The sequence below is a fragment of the Marmota monax genome, unplaced genomic scaffold, assembly GCF_021218885.2.
Source record: "Marmota monax isolate L192 unplaced genomic scaffold, Marmota_monax_Labrador192_F-V1.1 WCK01_AAM20220418_F8-fsc00069, whole genome shotgun sequence".
Lineage (NCBI taxonomy): Eukaryota > Metazoa > Chordata > Mammalia > Rodentia > Sciuridae > Marmota > Marmota monax.
The window spans coordinates 5574535-5590041 of NW_026695243.1; the positions used below are offsets into that span (position 1 = coordinate 5574535).

The following is a 15507-nucleotide window of genomic DNA, read 5'->3' on the forward strand; positions in this document are numbered from 1 at the left end:
TGTCCTTTTGTTAGCTTCTGCCAGTCACAGGCTGAGACAGTCTCTCAGAAAATTATTTAATAATAGAATTACATGCTTTTGGCTCAGGTGTATCAAAGCACAAGAGGCAAGCACAACTGGCAGCACCAGTCTGCCCTGGCAGGATCAGTACAGAGCAGACTTCCCCGTGGCTCTTGCCTGTGGGTCCAAATTCAGCCGGGTGTGTCCAGTAGAACCTCAGGGCACTGTGGCTTCGGTCGTAAGGTCTCTTGTCTGGCTATAGCTTGAGTTCACTGGGCATTGGCTCCCCTCTCAGACCAGCTAGCAAGTTGTTAGCCGCCAACAAGGACATGATGTTGCGAGTTCTGTAGGTGGCACTGCCTATGTGGGGTAGGATGACTAGAAAAAGAGGAGATAAGGACAGCTCAAGACTGTAAGCCAGGTCTCCTTCCATGCCATGGATTTTCCAGTAAGAAGGAAACAGAGAACCTGCCTCAGTGTTGTTCTGTTTGCCTTCCCTCCTGTCACTCTCCCAGGCCTGGGGTTCACAGTAACAGAAAGGGGCAGAGGCTACTGAAACCCAGACACAGGTGGACCAGCAGATTTTGTAGCCTAAACACAACCGGGGCAAGGTGTAAGGGGCCTTGGTGCCCATCTAGACCCACCCCTTTGGTCACTAGATGGTGAAACCAGTCACCAACTTAGCTCAGGAGCTTAGGACTCTCCACCCACACCCTGTGACCCTGGAAGGGATGCCACAGGGCTTTTGACCCAACCCTCAACCCCACTCAGAGCAAGTGAAGTCTTTTGTCCCTGAAGAGTTCCTTTTGAAGCAGTGCCCATGGTGCTGAGCTGGCTCCAGACCTGAGGGAAAGGGGCCAGTTTTCTGGCTCGGAGCAACAGCCCTGACATTACAGCCAGTGTTCCTTGCAGGCTGGCATGGGGTGGGGAAAGTAGAATTTCTGAGGGATTCAATAAAGAGAACATTCATTGGGAAGACTGTGAAGGACTTGTTTGCATTTCCATTCTGGAATGTGAATGGACAACCCACAGCCCTGACCACTCAGTGAGTCTGGAGGCAGAAACCATAGCACTGTCTGATCAGAGAACTATAAAGAATTGCTATTAGGTATAAGTTGTTAACTAGGTAGCTGGAGAGGCAGAAAGCATGCACTAAGGCTGTGGTTCTCTAAGGATGGTACCAAGACCAGCAGCATTGGTGTCATCTGGGAATCTGTTAGGGGTGTGCACAGTCTCAGACCCCAGCCAAGACCTGCTACCCATAACCCCTTGGGGTGGGGCCCAGCAACCTGTGTCGGCTCAGTCCCTCTAGGTGATCAGCAAAGCATGAGAACCACTGCACTCAGTTTCCCAAATAGTGACTGCCAGATGTTAGGGGGAAGGGTGGGATTGCTGAAATGCAGAAGGCTGAAGGAAGGGCCCTAGGAGCTAAAACTCAGACTCCTGGGGTGCCACTGACTGGTGAGGCCCCAGAAATGATTCTCCTGATGCCAGGGCAAGAAGTTTCACAAGCCACTCCAGGCAGGCAGGCAAGCAGATGGGAAGGCAGGAGGAAGCCGGCATCCAGTGCCCCATACTGACGAACCTGGCAGCACCAGAGGGCACAGGAGAAATGGGGTATACAGAGGCCCTGCCCTGCCCACAAAGCAGAACAGAGAAGGGGGTCTTTGCTGAGAGAACAGCTTTATAACTGGTACTAGTTTTAAATACTAGTATTGTCATTACTTATTTCTCATACACTGGGAATAACAATTTATAGTAGTGGGATTTACCCATGGAGGTTGGGGTAAGATATAAAGCCAATCCACTGTTCGTCTTAACAAATCCACCCATTCTCCTTTAAGGACAAAGAGTCACTAATAGCCTGAACATGCATGGAGTTTGGCTATGCCCCTTGTGTTCAGCACTGTTCACGTAGCTTCACACCCAGCCCACATGACCACCTCTAAACACTGGGCCCACCAGGCAGTGATGAGTGTATGGAATGCAGGGTCCTTACCACAGTTCTTCAGGGTCAGGAGTGGGTGGTTTGTAGGCAGTGGTTCTGGGGTCGTCACGTCCAGTCCAGCAGCTGCAATCTGACCACTGGTCAAAGCCTGGTACAGGTCATCCTGGTTTATAACATCTCCCCTGCAGATGACAGTTGGTGATATGGGTGCCCCAATGCTCCCTCCTTCCAGGCCACTTTTATGGCAGAACAACCCACAATATGAATTTTTCCACTAACCTAGCACTTGGTAGTGACTTTTAAAGCAATATATCTTAGAGTACACTTACAGGAAGTCTTTTTCTTTTTTCCTTTTTTTTTTCTTTTGGCATAACTGGGGATTGAACATAGGAGTACTCTACCACTGAGCTACACCCCCAGCTCTTTTTACTTGAGATAGGGTTTTGCTGAGGCTGTCCTTGAACTTATGATCATTCTGCCTCACCCTCCCAAGTCTTTGGAATTACAGGTATGTACCATGGCACCCAGCAGGAATACAGATCTTATACTCAGAGAAACCCTAATCCTGACACTTTCTAGGCAAGTGACCCTAGTGAAGTATCGCACTTCTCTGAACTTCAGGCTCCTCCTCTGTAAGACAGAATACCATCTAGCTCCCACTTATATGCACTATGGCATAAACAGGGCTCAGAAGTCTGCATTTGTTTTGGCCTTCTTGGCGGTGTTTCTAATCAGGCTGGCCCCAGACCACCCACTGAGAACCACAGCGTGCCATCAGGCACCTGCCCAAACAAGGGCAGAGAAATGAATAGATACCAAACTGTGTCCATCAAAGTGAGCCACTACAGAAGGAAAGAACTGAATTTCTAGCAACTTTAGAAGGCATTAAATCATACATGTGCACAGTACTGAGCACCCATGTGTGTATTATACAGTCCCCTGCATAGTCCTGACACACATGGGTGCTCAGTAAATGGCAGGCAGGGCTACCATTGGCCACCAGCGCAAGTCCTTGATTCTTACACTTTGCACTTCTGTGTAGCTAAACACTGGAAACTACAAACACTTTTGGGGTGCATGAACCCTCATCCAATTCCTTCCTCCAAACTTATTTAAAAGGTTCAAAGGGTATCAACTGGGAAGGGGTTAGAGTGGCAGAGAAGGGAGGTCTGCCCCCAGTACATGCCCAGTTACCTGAAGGCACACCTGGGGATATGTGGGGGAGACAGGAGGAGTTTTAGGGTCTGACTCCACAGAAGCATGAAGGTTCAAACCATCACTGAGCTCCTGGCAGGCTCAGCAGTGTGGGAGGTCAGCCTCCAAGAAGCCATCCAGATCAGAAAGCCCAACTCTTTGTGGTAGGGAAAGACCTGCCTCAGGATCCCTGGTGACGTGCCGCCAATATCAGGCCTTCACTCCCGGAGCCACACCACTGTGTGGCTCTGACTGCTTTTCTTCCTATCCTGCTGCGTGGCCTTAACTATGTTTCTGAGTTGCTGGTCCATCAGTTGGTTTATGGTGACTGGCAAGCTCAGCCTGAGCTCTCATCAACAACCCACAGGGAATAAAACCCCAGACTACAGCAGCCATCGGGGAAGCCCCTCTCCAGGCCTCCTGGGTGACCCAGGGATGCCCGGTGCCTTAGGCTACCTGCTGATGTTGACAAACACGGCAGTTTTCTTCATCTTCTGGAAGAAGTCCCTGTTGCAGAGGCCCTTAGTTGCAGGGGTTAAGGAGCAGGCTACGACGATGAAGTCAGACTCCGCGGCCAGTTGGGCAATGGGCACTAGAGATGGGCAGAGCTCCATCAGAGGCTGTGTCCAGGTTAGGGACAGCAAGATGGTGTACCCCCAATCCCCAAAAGAGAACCTCCCAAGACACTTCCTGAAGGCCTTGTATCTACCTGGACAGCTCTATTAGTCTTACAGGTAGGGAATGGCCAGACAGGGGCAGGAGGTTCACAAATGGCCCTCAAGGTCACACAACAGGATCTGGGCTACTCTGGATTTCACCACTTTCAGGATGGATGTGCCAAGGGGGAGGAATGGTTGAGATCCAGCCTGCCCTCTGCTCACCACACTGTGCAGCACCCCCTCCCCCTCAGGAACTGAACCCACCTGGACCAGGTACATATGCAGCCTGGGTTGAGGATCGCCAGATTAAGGATAAGGAAACAAAGTGCTCAGCAACTCTTCAGCCCTGCACATCCCATGGTTCTGCCCATGGGTGGAGGGAATGCCCTGCACCCCACTGAATGTCCTGTGCCCAGGGCAGGAAGATAACACACCAGGGCCACGCAGTCCCCAGACCACCTGGAACCCCTGCATCTCACCTGCTAATGCCATCATTGAAGAAAAGAACCTACTCTCCCCCCCAGCAGCACAGCTGGCTCCTGTGGAATCGAGGTTTTACTTACCAAACTCCGCCTGGAGTTCTGCTGCTTCCTGAGGCTTGGGCTGGCGCCCTGTGTACAGAAATCTCTGGACACCAAATGGTTTCAGACGCTGTGCAATGGCCTGACCTAGAGGAAATGAGTCAAGAGTCCATAGCTTGTTCCCTACCCTTCAGAGGGCAGGGGCAGCACCCAGCAGTTCCATGGACAGGAGACCCTCAGAAGTAGGGCCTTTTATCAGTACGCTCCCATGTTAACTGTTCCTGTCTTATCAGAGCTCAGGGTTGTCTAGGTGTAACCAGGCCCCAGCCAGCCCACTAACTTCAGGGATCTGGAAGCAGTGCCATAGCTCCTCTGTGGCTGTGACTGGCTTATGCTGTCTTCACATGGCCCAGTCATCTTGAGGGCCATTTGTGAACCTTCTCCAAGGACTACACCTGGCAAACCAGGAGATGCCTGGCAAGTGGTCTCCACCCTCCCTTTAGATCCACTGCTTCTGCCAAGGCAGTCTAGACTGTTTGGTGGTTTGTCCACCTGCCAACTTGCTTTAACCTCTAAGACCTTTTCAAATATGCTACTGCTGAGACAGGCTTGGGCAGTTGCTGGGCTCCTCCATGCAACTCTCCAGCTTGCTCCAGACAGGTTATCCACACTCCCCACCCTTCACCCCTGCACCAGGAGGATAATGAACCACTGACAGCTGCCTTCCTGTTAGACTTCTCCAAATAGGAGCCACTGGAAGAAAAGTGGCTCTGCTGCACCTGTAGAGTGACAAATAAACTCTGCCCACTGAGCCCTGTGGTTCCTGAGAAGGCTTCATAAGTCAGTGCCTTAGAGAACCCAGGTCTGGGGGAGCACAGGCTCTCCCACAGTAAACCACTCCTCAAAGCCCCAGCATCTGTAACCACCTTTTTTTTTTTTAATTTGCAGTACTGGGGATTGAACCCAGGGGTTATTTTACCACTGAGCCACATCCCCAAACTTTTTTATATTTTTATTTTGAAATAAGGTCTCATTAAAATTGCTGAGACTGGCCTCTAACTTGAAATCCTGCTTCAGGCTCCTGAGTCACTGGGATTATAGGCACATGCCACTACACCCAGCTATTATTTATTTGAGACAGAGTCTTGCTGAATTGTCCACGTTGGCCTTGGACTTGCGATCCTCCTGCCCGAGCCTCCCCGGTACCTTCATCTGTTTTTTTTTTTTTCCCTGTGGTGCTGGGGATTGAACCTAGGGCCTTGTGCCTGCAAGGCAAGCACTCTACCAACTGAGCTATATCCCCAGCCTTCATTTGTTCTTTATGGAGCTAGAAGTCTCAGGAACCCTGGCTTCTAACACATAGTGTGTCCTGATTTTATTTATGGATTCCTTTGCCTGTGTTCTGTGAAGTTGTGTCTTCTCATCACAGATGTCCCTACAGCAGGCAAAGTGGCCTGACAGTATGCAGTTCAGGCAGCCTTTCCAAGAAGGACCCCCGGCATCCAGGTGTGGGGCACCAGGCACTGGGTACAGCCGCCAAGGAAAGAGCAGGCAGGCGTGTCGGGGGGGTCTTACCTATGCGCCCCAGCCCCACGATGCCCACAGTGCTCTGCGTGAGTCCGTAGCCACACATCCATAGGGGTTTCCACGAGGTCCAGCCACCACTGCAAGGAGGAGAGAGGGTGAGCAGCCTGGCCTTGGGCAAGAAAAGGGCCCACTGGGACTCACACACCAGCACCCCTGCTGTGGTCCCAGATGTAAACCTGCCTCCAGGTCAAATGACTGCATGTGGGATGGGTGACATCCCAACCACTCAGCACTGTGAGAATGCCGTAGGGACCACTCCTTCCTTAAAGCCACCAGGGGACACAGAAATTGAGGGCTCCCAGGCCTCAGAGGCTCTGGCCCCTTTTGCACATGGGGAAACTAGGAAGGGTAATTTGCCTGAGGTCACACTGCCAGGGAACTGGGATCTGGGATTCTAGATCACGTTCTCTCAGTAAAGCCACAGTGTCCCTGTTGCCCTAGCTTGAGCCACCACTGTGAGTGAAGGTGCTGACTCCCTGACAGCACAGTGAGAGGACACTCAGCACCACGTGAACTCAGCCATGTCCCCCGCTTGGCCTGCGTCCTAACCACCTTCTATGGGGGCCTGCACATACACCTCTGCCCACGCTCCCACCACTCCTGCTCCTGAATGCCTTCCCTGACTCTAGAGGTGCAGAGTGGAGTCCCTCACTGGGAACCCACAGGCCACAATTCTGGCCTTTATGAAGGTAGATGGAACCCACGGTGTGCTCCACATGGCACCCTCTGCAGGTCTGGAGTAGCACCCTGTTCCTAACACTGAAAATTCATGAGCCTCGTGGTAATGTGGTCAGATGTGGCTCCCCAAAGGATTATGAGACCATTTCGGCCCTCTGGGCTTCTTGATTTGGGCACCCTGGGTGCTCAGCATCACCCAGTGCACAAGAGGACTCTACCTGCCACCATGCGATGCCAGCCCTGATCTGCTCCCATGCCCTCACCAGCCAGCAGAGCTTCCTCATCCCTTAGGTACCCTCTTCCCCCCAACTTTACCACGGGCCCTGTCGGCTGCAGCTCTGCTGAGTCCTCTCCCCTCATTAGCTGGGGCACAACCTGCACCAAGAGCACATCTAGGCCAGGCTAACTGCAGTGCTCAGAGCCCGCTGCTGAGCACAGCCCACTTTCCCGCCAAGAATCACTCACTTCTTTACTTCCTCCATGGCCTCTGGCAACCGGCGGCAGGTGGTGAGTAGCAGAGAGACAGCAAGTTCTGCAGTGGCATCTGTCAGAACATCTGGGGTGTAGCCCACCCGGATCCCACTAGGAATCAAACATCTGGTGGTAACATCCGCCTCGAGCACCTTCACCAATGTCTACTGTAGTGTCATGTCCATGATGTTGTTTTGTTCCTTCTTTGCTCTGTCTACCAGGAAGCTCAGAATTGTAAATGAGCACTAAGGAACTGTTAGTCCTCATTCCCATTTGGGTTATCTCCCACGTTAGGAGGGATATGAAAATGGAAGATTGAAATTTAAAGTCTGGGGCCAGTAACTACTTAATCTTTCTGAATTTCCTCATTGGAAAAGAACATAATAATAACACTTGCATTTTCTACATCTAGGGGAGTTGTGAGGATCACAAAAGGTTTAACAAACATGAAAGGGTGATATCAGAGGTACCCACTGTTTCTGACCTTGAGTTTGTTTTAACTGACTGGTATACCTGTGGATAAAATTCATCACCAGTCACCTGAAATTCTCACTGAATGGTCAAGAGCAAAAACAAATGGCTCCCACTCTCTTGAGAGTCGCCCTCATTCCAGGATGCTTTCAGAGCCCCAGCTACCTTACCGCTTCTTGATTTCATCCAAAGCCAAGTGGTCGACGCCCACGGACAGAGTGCTGATGACTTTGAGGTTGGCCCCTGTTGTATGGAAAATGCATTGTTTGCGTCTTTCCTCACGGAACTCAAAGCCTTAACACTGGGGACTATCCAGTGGACACCTGTTTATTATTATTTTCCTAGACAAAGAGAAAAGCCTGGCATCTCTGCTCCTCAGGTAAATCTTCAAACACACACAATGGCTCAGGGAGGCTGTGTCCTGGCCCAGTCACCAGCAGGGCTGGGGTTCCCACCAGGGCCTCAGACACCAAGGCCCCTGCTTTGACCCACTGGACTGTCCACCCAGTGAGACCTTGAATCTCCATCGGCCACCCTAGGGTCTCCCCATGGATACTTCTGAGAGTGCTGAGATGGTAGCTGGGCAAGGTCAGGGCTTGGAGTGGCTTGCTCTGATTCACAAGAGTCTCTCCAAATGTGGCAGCCTTGGAGTCAAATCTTCTTCTCCAAAATGCCACAACACAACTTCACAGGGGATGGTGACCTTCCCTGTGAATGAGGTCATGCAAACATCCTAGATGCCTGTTGGTGCTGGGCACTGAGCTGCACACAGACCCAAACAGGGCAGGGTCTTGCTCAAGGTCACAAAGTAAGTTTATGGTGGGGTGGGAGGAGGGCCCAGGAGCTTGAGTGCCCGCCCCCAGCCCTACCTCATGGGCTCCACCCTACAGTCTTTGCCCTCCTTGGGCCTCCCCCAGGGACTCAGAGCAGGGAGGAAGGGCATCAAGAGCCAGATGGGAGCAACTACTCCTCTGGTCACCACTTCAAGGGAGGCCCTCAGAATGTACAGGCCTGAGGCAGCCTCAGAATCCATGCACACACCTGCAGCATCTAGGATACCCTTGTCCACGCGATCAGAGAGGAGGCAGAGCAGGCCGTGGGCCCCCACCACATGACGCTCCAGTTCCTTGCTGGGGATGGGCTCATCTGAATCCCACTGCTCCACCTCGCAGCTGAAGGGAAGGAAGACCAACCACTCAGGAGATGCAGGGCCCCAGCCCCTCTCAGACTGGCAGGCAGCATCTTCTGCTTGCTCTGGCTTCAGGCTGCCTGGCGCTGGTTCAGGCGAATCAGGGCCAGATGTGGGCGACCTCAGAAGTGTCCACAGAGTGGTTGGGGTGGGAGTGAAGGGCTATCACAGAACACAGGAAGCCAACAAAGGCTTGGGGCCCCCAGATCAGAGCCTAAGTGGAAATGGGGAAAGTCCTGGGGACAGTTCTCAGCTCAACACCAGAAGAGTTTTCTCACATTCACAGGGGGCCTTTGGGGGGCCAATTATAGGGTAGGATGGGAAAGGGGGTGTTACTGCATTGGATAGAGCCTGGCTTCAATGATCACTAGTAGTGTGCGAATGGAGCTGTTTCAGCAGCTATGCGTGGGGATGTGAGTCTAGGGCTCTTTCTGTTCTGTGAGTCCATGAAACTCAAAACTCCCAACATAGACTTTGCCAGGAAAGATAAGTTCAAGGCCAATCAACCCAGAGGAGCATTAGGGTGTGCTTCCACAGAGCTCCTGGAAACTGGGTAGTCCTTCCAGCCAGGGCAGCCAGGGCTTGGGGCATAGCTCAGTGGTAGCATGTTCAAGGCCCTGGGTTTGATTCCCAGTACTATGAAAAGACCGAAAAAGAATTCAATGCAGCCAACATATATGATGAGTCTGTATGTAAGCAAGATGCAGGATGGCTGCTGGCACCTCCCAGCAACCCCTGCAGCAGCCCCTGCAGCAGCCTGACCTGAGCCCCCATGTGAGCATGGCAAAGGTGCTACAGCAGTGGGGGATTCCTCTTCTCCCTTTAGTACAAAACAGGCCCTCAGCAGATGCTGTGTTACACTGAACAGAATTCAAAAACAAATCTCATTTTCCCTAGAATTGGTTCCTGAGGCTGGGTGCCACCTTTTCCCTGTCTGATACTAGAAGTGCAAACACTGCAAGATGCAGAAGTCTGACTGTGGTCACACAGCTCCATCACCTAGAGCAGTGTGACTCTGGGCAAGGTATTCACCCCTTCTGACCTTTTAAATTACTAAAATACAAATTCTAATACTAACTTCACAGTGTTACAAGGATTAAGTTTACGTATGTAGGCACCTGGCAAGGCTGGCCCACAGAAGTGGTTCAATGGAAAAAGAGTCAACAAAGTCCCCTGCCAACCATCTACGTGGCCAGTACAGTGACCACCACTAGTCTCTGACCCCACCTGTTATCAGCCAACCTCACAAGATAAAGAATTAACAGCATGGACCTTGCCTCATGGGCAATCTCTCTTCTCAGAAGGCTGATGACCAACGCTCAGGGTCCCTCCTACTGGCCCAGTGCCAGGTCCTGAGTTCTGGCTAGAAGCCCGGGAAGAGCTGGACCCTAGAAAAGATAATCAAAGTCTCCCCAAAGCCCGAATCCTGACCCGGCCGGACACAGCTGGAAAGGAAAGTCTGACCAAAGCATAAGCTCCAGGCCCTGTCTGTCTGGTCCCTGGTATCACCTCAGCCACCTCCATAAACAATTGGGGTCTCGCAAGGACGCCACCAGCCCGCCCAGCGCAGCTCGGGGCGCCTCCTAAGGAGCTCCTGGAGATCGCTGAGTCACCCAGCGCAGGGTGCCTGGGACTTGGGGGCGGGTACCCGCCAAGCGCGGCCGGGCCGGGGTGCTGAGGCTCCGCAGCCGCTGGCGCCTACCAAGACGGCCCGCCCCGCGGGGGACTCCGCGCACCGAGCTCTTACTCTGTGGCCTGGGCGAGCGCGGCTCTGCCCTCGGGAGGGATCCTGCGAGTAATGAACACCTTCATGAGTTTCGCCAGCCTCATCCAACCCGCAGCCGCTGGACACTGACGGACCTAGCCCGACCCACCACGACGGAAATAGGAGCCGAGCCGTGGCGCTGGCCTGGGCGGGGCATCGAGGGGGCGTGGCCGGAGCTGGAGGCGGGGCGGGCTGGTAGTGCGCAGAGGGAGCTGTTTTGCAACTGTGCGTGGGGATGGGAGTCTAGGGCTCCGCTGTGCTTTGTGCTTCTGTGTGTGCCTGCCTGCCTGCCCTAGTGGCACTGAGACTGCTTCGGTCGGGGTCGGGAGTGACACAGCTGAGCATGAACATTCTCTGACCCAGAGGCTGGGGGCCTGGCAGGCATGATTAGGGTTTGGAAAGGGTAGAGGGACTCCCAGCGTCCTCTGTGGGTTTGTATGTGGATGTCCGTGGCTGTGTAAATAGGCTATCGGAGTGGGGAGGAAAGAGGGATGCCCTCATCACGTATGTTAGGTATGTTCCATCCTGGCCACACTATTCCAGGCAAGGACCTCTGGTCACACATACTGGACTGACCTTGTCCTGATATTCTTACTCTCAGAAAGTTGCAAAGAGGTAGTCTGACAACAGGAATAACCCTTGTAATACTTGGGACAATTCCCTATATGAACCCACAATTGTGAAGGGAAGTTTAACCCTTCCTGGGGCCACCCAGGCTTGCTGAACACCTGCTGACTGGCTAGAAGCAGTACATGCGCAGGAACAGGGCCAAGCATTTGGGGTCATGTGCAGAACTGGTGTGTAGTCAGATGGGCCTGGGTCTGAATCCAGGCTCTGCCACTTACAAGCTGGTTGACCCTGGTGAGTTCATGTTTCTTCCTAAGCCTCGTTTCTTCAGTCACAGAATAGGTGTCACAGAATAGGGATAACTCACCGTTGAGGGTTATTGTAACTTTACACAAGGCAGCATTTGCATGGCCCAAGGCCACAGTAGGTGCTTCTTAGACTCAAGACTATGAGGAGAGACACGAGGAACTCAGGCTGGGGAACCCAGCTGCCTGGGTCTGAATCCCAACTCTACCACCAGTGAGAAGTTCTTCACTTCTGTGTACTTCAGTTTCCCCCTCTGTAAAATGGGGGTGATAATGGTGGCTGCCTCCTGGCTTGTTGTAACAACACAACACCTGTACTGGATACTTAACAAATATTAACAATCCCCAAGATGGCAGCTGGTCAGAGCTGCAGGAGATGAAGTCAGCTTGGATAACTGGAGGGCCTGGACCTGTCCCTCAGCTCTGCTGCTTTCATTTCTGTCCCAAAGCTGTTCAGTTGATTGCTCCCAGGCCTGGGAAGACCCCGAGGGTAACAGAGTGAATAATCTCTTTTCCATCTCTTTTATCAAAATCCACATACCTCATGAAGGCCCAGATGAGAGAACTGAGATATGCACAGAGAGGTGACATTACCAGTTTGGGATCACACAGCAAATCCCTGGGTCATCTGGGTCCCTGCTAGAGCTTCACCCTGCCCCCTCCCTAAGTAACACATTAATAGATGCTTATCCACTGACCTTTATCTGTGCTGCTATCCAATTCAGAGAAAATTTCTGAACTACATCAAACATGACATAACAAGGTGTTTTCAGTCCCCAAGCCCCTTCTGGGGACAGTGCAGCCTGTGGCTCTGTCCTCTGTTGTCATCTGAGCCCAGCTTCTTCTGTTGTGGTGTAAACTAATCAATAAAATCAGTAAGAGTGTAAGTTATAGGTTATAGATCAGTAAAAAAAAAAAAAATATATATATATATAGATTATAGATATACGATTTTGATAAGTGAGACAATTATAGAGCAAGAAGTGTCATAGACAGGACTAAGACAGCATTTTGCTGCCTTCTATTAAAAAAAAAACACAAAACTGTTACAAAAGCTGTTTCTAAGAAACTGAAATGAAAGCTGTTTTCTTATAAAAATCGTTTTCCTGTACTTTGTGCCCCACAAATTGTACCTAATCAGGATGCAGCGGTGGTCATGGTGAGCTACATCCTGGGCTTGAGTGCTCTTGTGGGTCTACATGACTTTGAAATAGATTCTCGTCCCCGCTGACCCCTGCTCAAACTCAGGATACTGTTGTGTAGCACCTGCTTGAACCGGGAATGTGGCTAACTGAATTGAAAGCTGATTGCCTTTTTTTCCAGCTTCTGTACTTGCTTGCTTGCTAACTGGAAAATTCCAGTCCTGCTTAGGGCTCACAGGTCCTACTTACTATTGTTTTAATTTCTGTGACTGGCTTGCTTGCATGACGCTAAGAAAAGCCCCTGAGTTGTTGTGATTTTCATCTTTAAGTTCCCAGGATACAGGCCAGGAAGTTGCTGTTCTCCCACAGAGCGTCAGTCTCTACGTCAGTCCCTGGCCAGGTAAATAAAGCTCTCATTGATTTGAATTCAGACTTAAGAGTGTTTTCTGGGGGCTGGGGATGTGGCTCAAGCGGTAGCACGCTCACCTGGCATGTGTGCGGCCCAGGTTCGATCCTCAGCACCACATACAAACAAAGATGTTGTGTCCGCTGAAAACTAAAAAATAAATATTAAAATTCTCTCTCTCTCTCTCTCTCTCTCTCTCTCTCTCTCTCTCTCTCTCTCTCTCTCTCTCTCTCTCTCCCTCTCTCTTTAAAAAAAAAAAAGAGTGTTTTCTGAAGCGACTCCCCATAACACTTCCACACACCAAGGACAGGCAAGGGCACTGGGCTCTGGACAAGCCTGTCCACCAGGGCTACGAGGGGACATGACAGGTTTACGCGTTCCTTCCCCAGGGCAAAGCACACAGCTGATGCAACTGAGTAGTACAACTGGGTAGTAGGGATGGAGCCAGAATAGCCAGCCGAGGGCCCAGGAGGCCAGAGTCAGTGGAGGAGGCTGACCTGGGCTTCAATGGCTGAAACTAATCCTCATAATGAGTAGCAATATTTTTGGACCCCTTAATAAGTTCTAGTCACTGTCTCCAACACCTTTGGGGGCGATCCCCTAATGTCAACGAGTTCTGCACCTTTAAGGTGCCTACACACTGGAAGCTGAGGGCAAAAACAGTGAAGTCTTTTTCTTAAAGTCACACAGCCACTGAGAGGCAGAATTCAAGACCTGCACCCTGGCTCTATAGCCCACCTTGTGGAGGTGGGAAGGGTGAAGGAGTGAGTGAGGGGTGAATTCCAGGAATTAAATTGGGGAACCCTTGAAGGGGCTGTCATTTTTTAAAAAAGTACTTTTAGTTGTAGGTGAACATGATACTTTTATTTATTTATTTTTATGTGGTGCTGAGGACTTTCAGAATTTCACTTTTTACATTTAAATCTTGACCTCCTTTGGAACATTTTGCATATATAGTTTGAGGTAGGGCTTTTCTTATTTTTCTTTTCTTTCTTCTTCCCTCCCCCCCCCCCCCGCCATGGCACTGGAGAACAAACCCATGGACACTACCATTGAGCTACATCCCCAGTCCTTTTTATTTTTATTTTTTAATCTTGAGGTAGTCTTGCTAAATTGCTTAGGGTCTCACTAAGTTGCTGGGGCTTTCCTCGGACTTTGGATCCTCTTGTGTCTACTTCCCAAACCACTGAAATTACAAGTATGTGCCACTGTGCCTAATGAAGTGGGGCTTTTCTTTCTTTCTTTCTTTCTTTCTTTGTATTGGGGATTGAACTCAGGGGCACCCAACTACTGAGTCACATCTCCAGCCTTGTTTTGTATTTTATTTAGAGACAGGGTCTCACTGAGTTGCTTAGCACCTCGCTAAATTGCTGAGGCTGGTTTTGAACTCATGATCCTCCTAAGCCACTGGGATTACCGGCGCGCACCACTGTGCCCAGCTGAAATGGGGTTTTTCTTAATATGAATTTTTCATTTTGTTTTATCTTTTTTTGCTGTGCTGGTGGTATTAAATATAGGGCCTCATGCTCACATGTTAGGCAAGTGCTTTACCACTGAGCTGCATCCTTAACCCAAGGCTTTTCTTAATGTTTTCCAAATAGTTAACCAGAATTCAAGAGCTACTTTTAAATGAATGTTTTCTTTAGTTCATGAATAGATAATAATGCAAAAAATACAAGTCCCTACTGGTACCCAGGGTACAAGTTGGAAATTGTGTCTCTCTTACTCTGCCTTCTGCCCCCTGCCCAGAAGCAGACACTGTTCTCAGTTTTTATTTTATTTTTATTTTTAGTTGTAGATGGACACAATACCTTTATTTTATTTATTTATCTTTTTATGTGGTGCTGAGGATTGAACCCAGGGTCTTACACCTGCTAGGCAAGCAATCTACCACTGAACCACACCACCAGCCCTGTTCTCAGTTTTTGTACATCTTTTCAAAGATATTTAATGTATTTATAGGAATATGCATATATTTATTCACATAAATGGTAGCATACACACTGCATCACTGAACAGAATATCATGGAAGTGATTCCACATCAGTATATATGATGCCTAATTCTTTTTATTGATGCAGGGTACTTCACTGTAGGAAAACCACAAATAAGGAACAGTACCCTCTGAATGTACCCTTAGGTCATTTTCCCTATTTTACTATTCCAACAATACCCCAACAAAGAGCCTTTGGCACGTATCATTTTGGACATGTGTAAACACATTTGAAAGATAAATTTCTAAAAGCAAAATTACTAGGTCAAAAAATATGTGTATGAGCCAGGTGTGGTGGTGCACCCCTGTAATTCCAGCAGCTTGGGAGGTTGAGGCAGGAGGACTGGGAGTTCAAAGCCAGTCTCAGCAAAATCGAGGTGCTAAGCAACTCAGTGAGACCCTGTCTCTAAATAAAATATAAAAAAGGCTGAGGATACGGCTCAGTGGTTAAGCGTCCCTAGGTTCAATCCCCAGTACCAAAAAAAAGTGTACTATAAATTTTGATAGGTTTTGCCTTTCAGACATGTTTTTCATAGAAGTTGTTCAATTTAAATTCTTACCAGCAACATTTAAAAGTACCTGTTTCTCCAGTTCTCCAGTGTAATATTTTTA

General features: G+C 50.0%; 1 protein-coding gene across 3 annotated transcripts; it reads right to left on the reverse strand.

Annotated features, from left to right (window-relative positions):
- Nucleotides 1-42: 42 nt before the first annotated feature.
- Grhpr (glyoxylate and hydroxypyruvate reductase) lies at nucleotides 43-10623 on the reverse strand. 3 transcript variants are annotated; one of them, XM_046457167.2, is made up of 9 exons: nucleotides 10466-10623; nucleotides 8571-8701; nucleotides 7700-7772; nucleotides 7053-7169; nucleotides 5898-5986; nucleotides 4365-4469; nucleotides 3599-3734; nucleotides 2000-2130; nucleotides 43-378 (listed from the first exon to the last, which is right to left on the reverse strand). In XM_046457167.2, the coding sequence occupies exons 1-9, from the start codon at nucleotides 10546-10548 to the stop codon at nucleotides 257-259; spliced, it is 987 nt and encodes a 328-aa protein (XP_046313123.1). In that variant the 5' UTR covers nucleotides 10549-10623; the 3' UTR covers nucleotides 43-256. The 3 variants fall into 3 exon arrangements, with proteins under 3 accessions (XP_046313123.1, XP_046313126.1, XP_046313124.1); XM_046457170.2 differs by having other exon boundaries at nucleotides 10455-10569; XM_046457168.2 differs by lacking the exon at nucleotides 10466-10623 and adding an exon at nucleotides 9996-10106.
- Nucleotides 10624-15507: the final 4884 nt, after the last annotated feature.

Excerpts from the sequence above, each read along its gene's own strand:
- Grhpr (XM_046457167.2), bottom strand. The coding sequence starts at position 10,548 with ATGAGGCTGGCGAAACTCATGAAGGTGTTCATTACTCGCAGGATCCCT. Across the intron at positions 7,170-7,699 it reads TTGGATGAAATCAAGAAGCG|TGGGATCCGGGTGGGCTACA; the intron begins GTAAGGTAGCTG and ends TTTGATTCCTAG. Across the intron at positions 4,470-5,897 it reads CGTGGGGCTGGGGCGCATAG|GTCAGGCCATTGCACAGCGT; the intron begins GTAAGACCCCCC and ends CATTTCCTCTAG.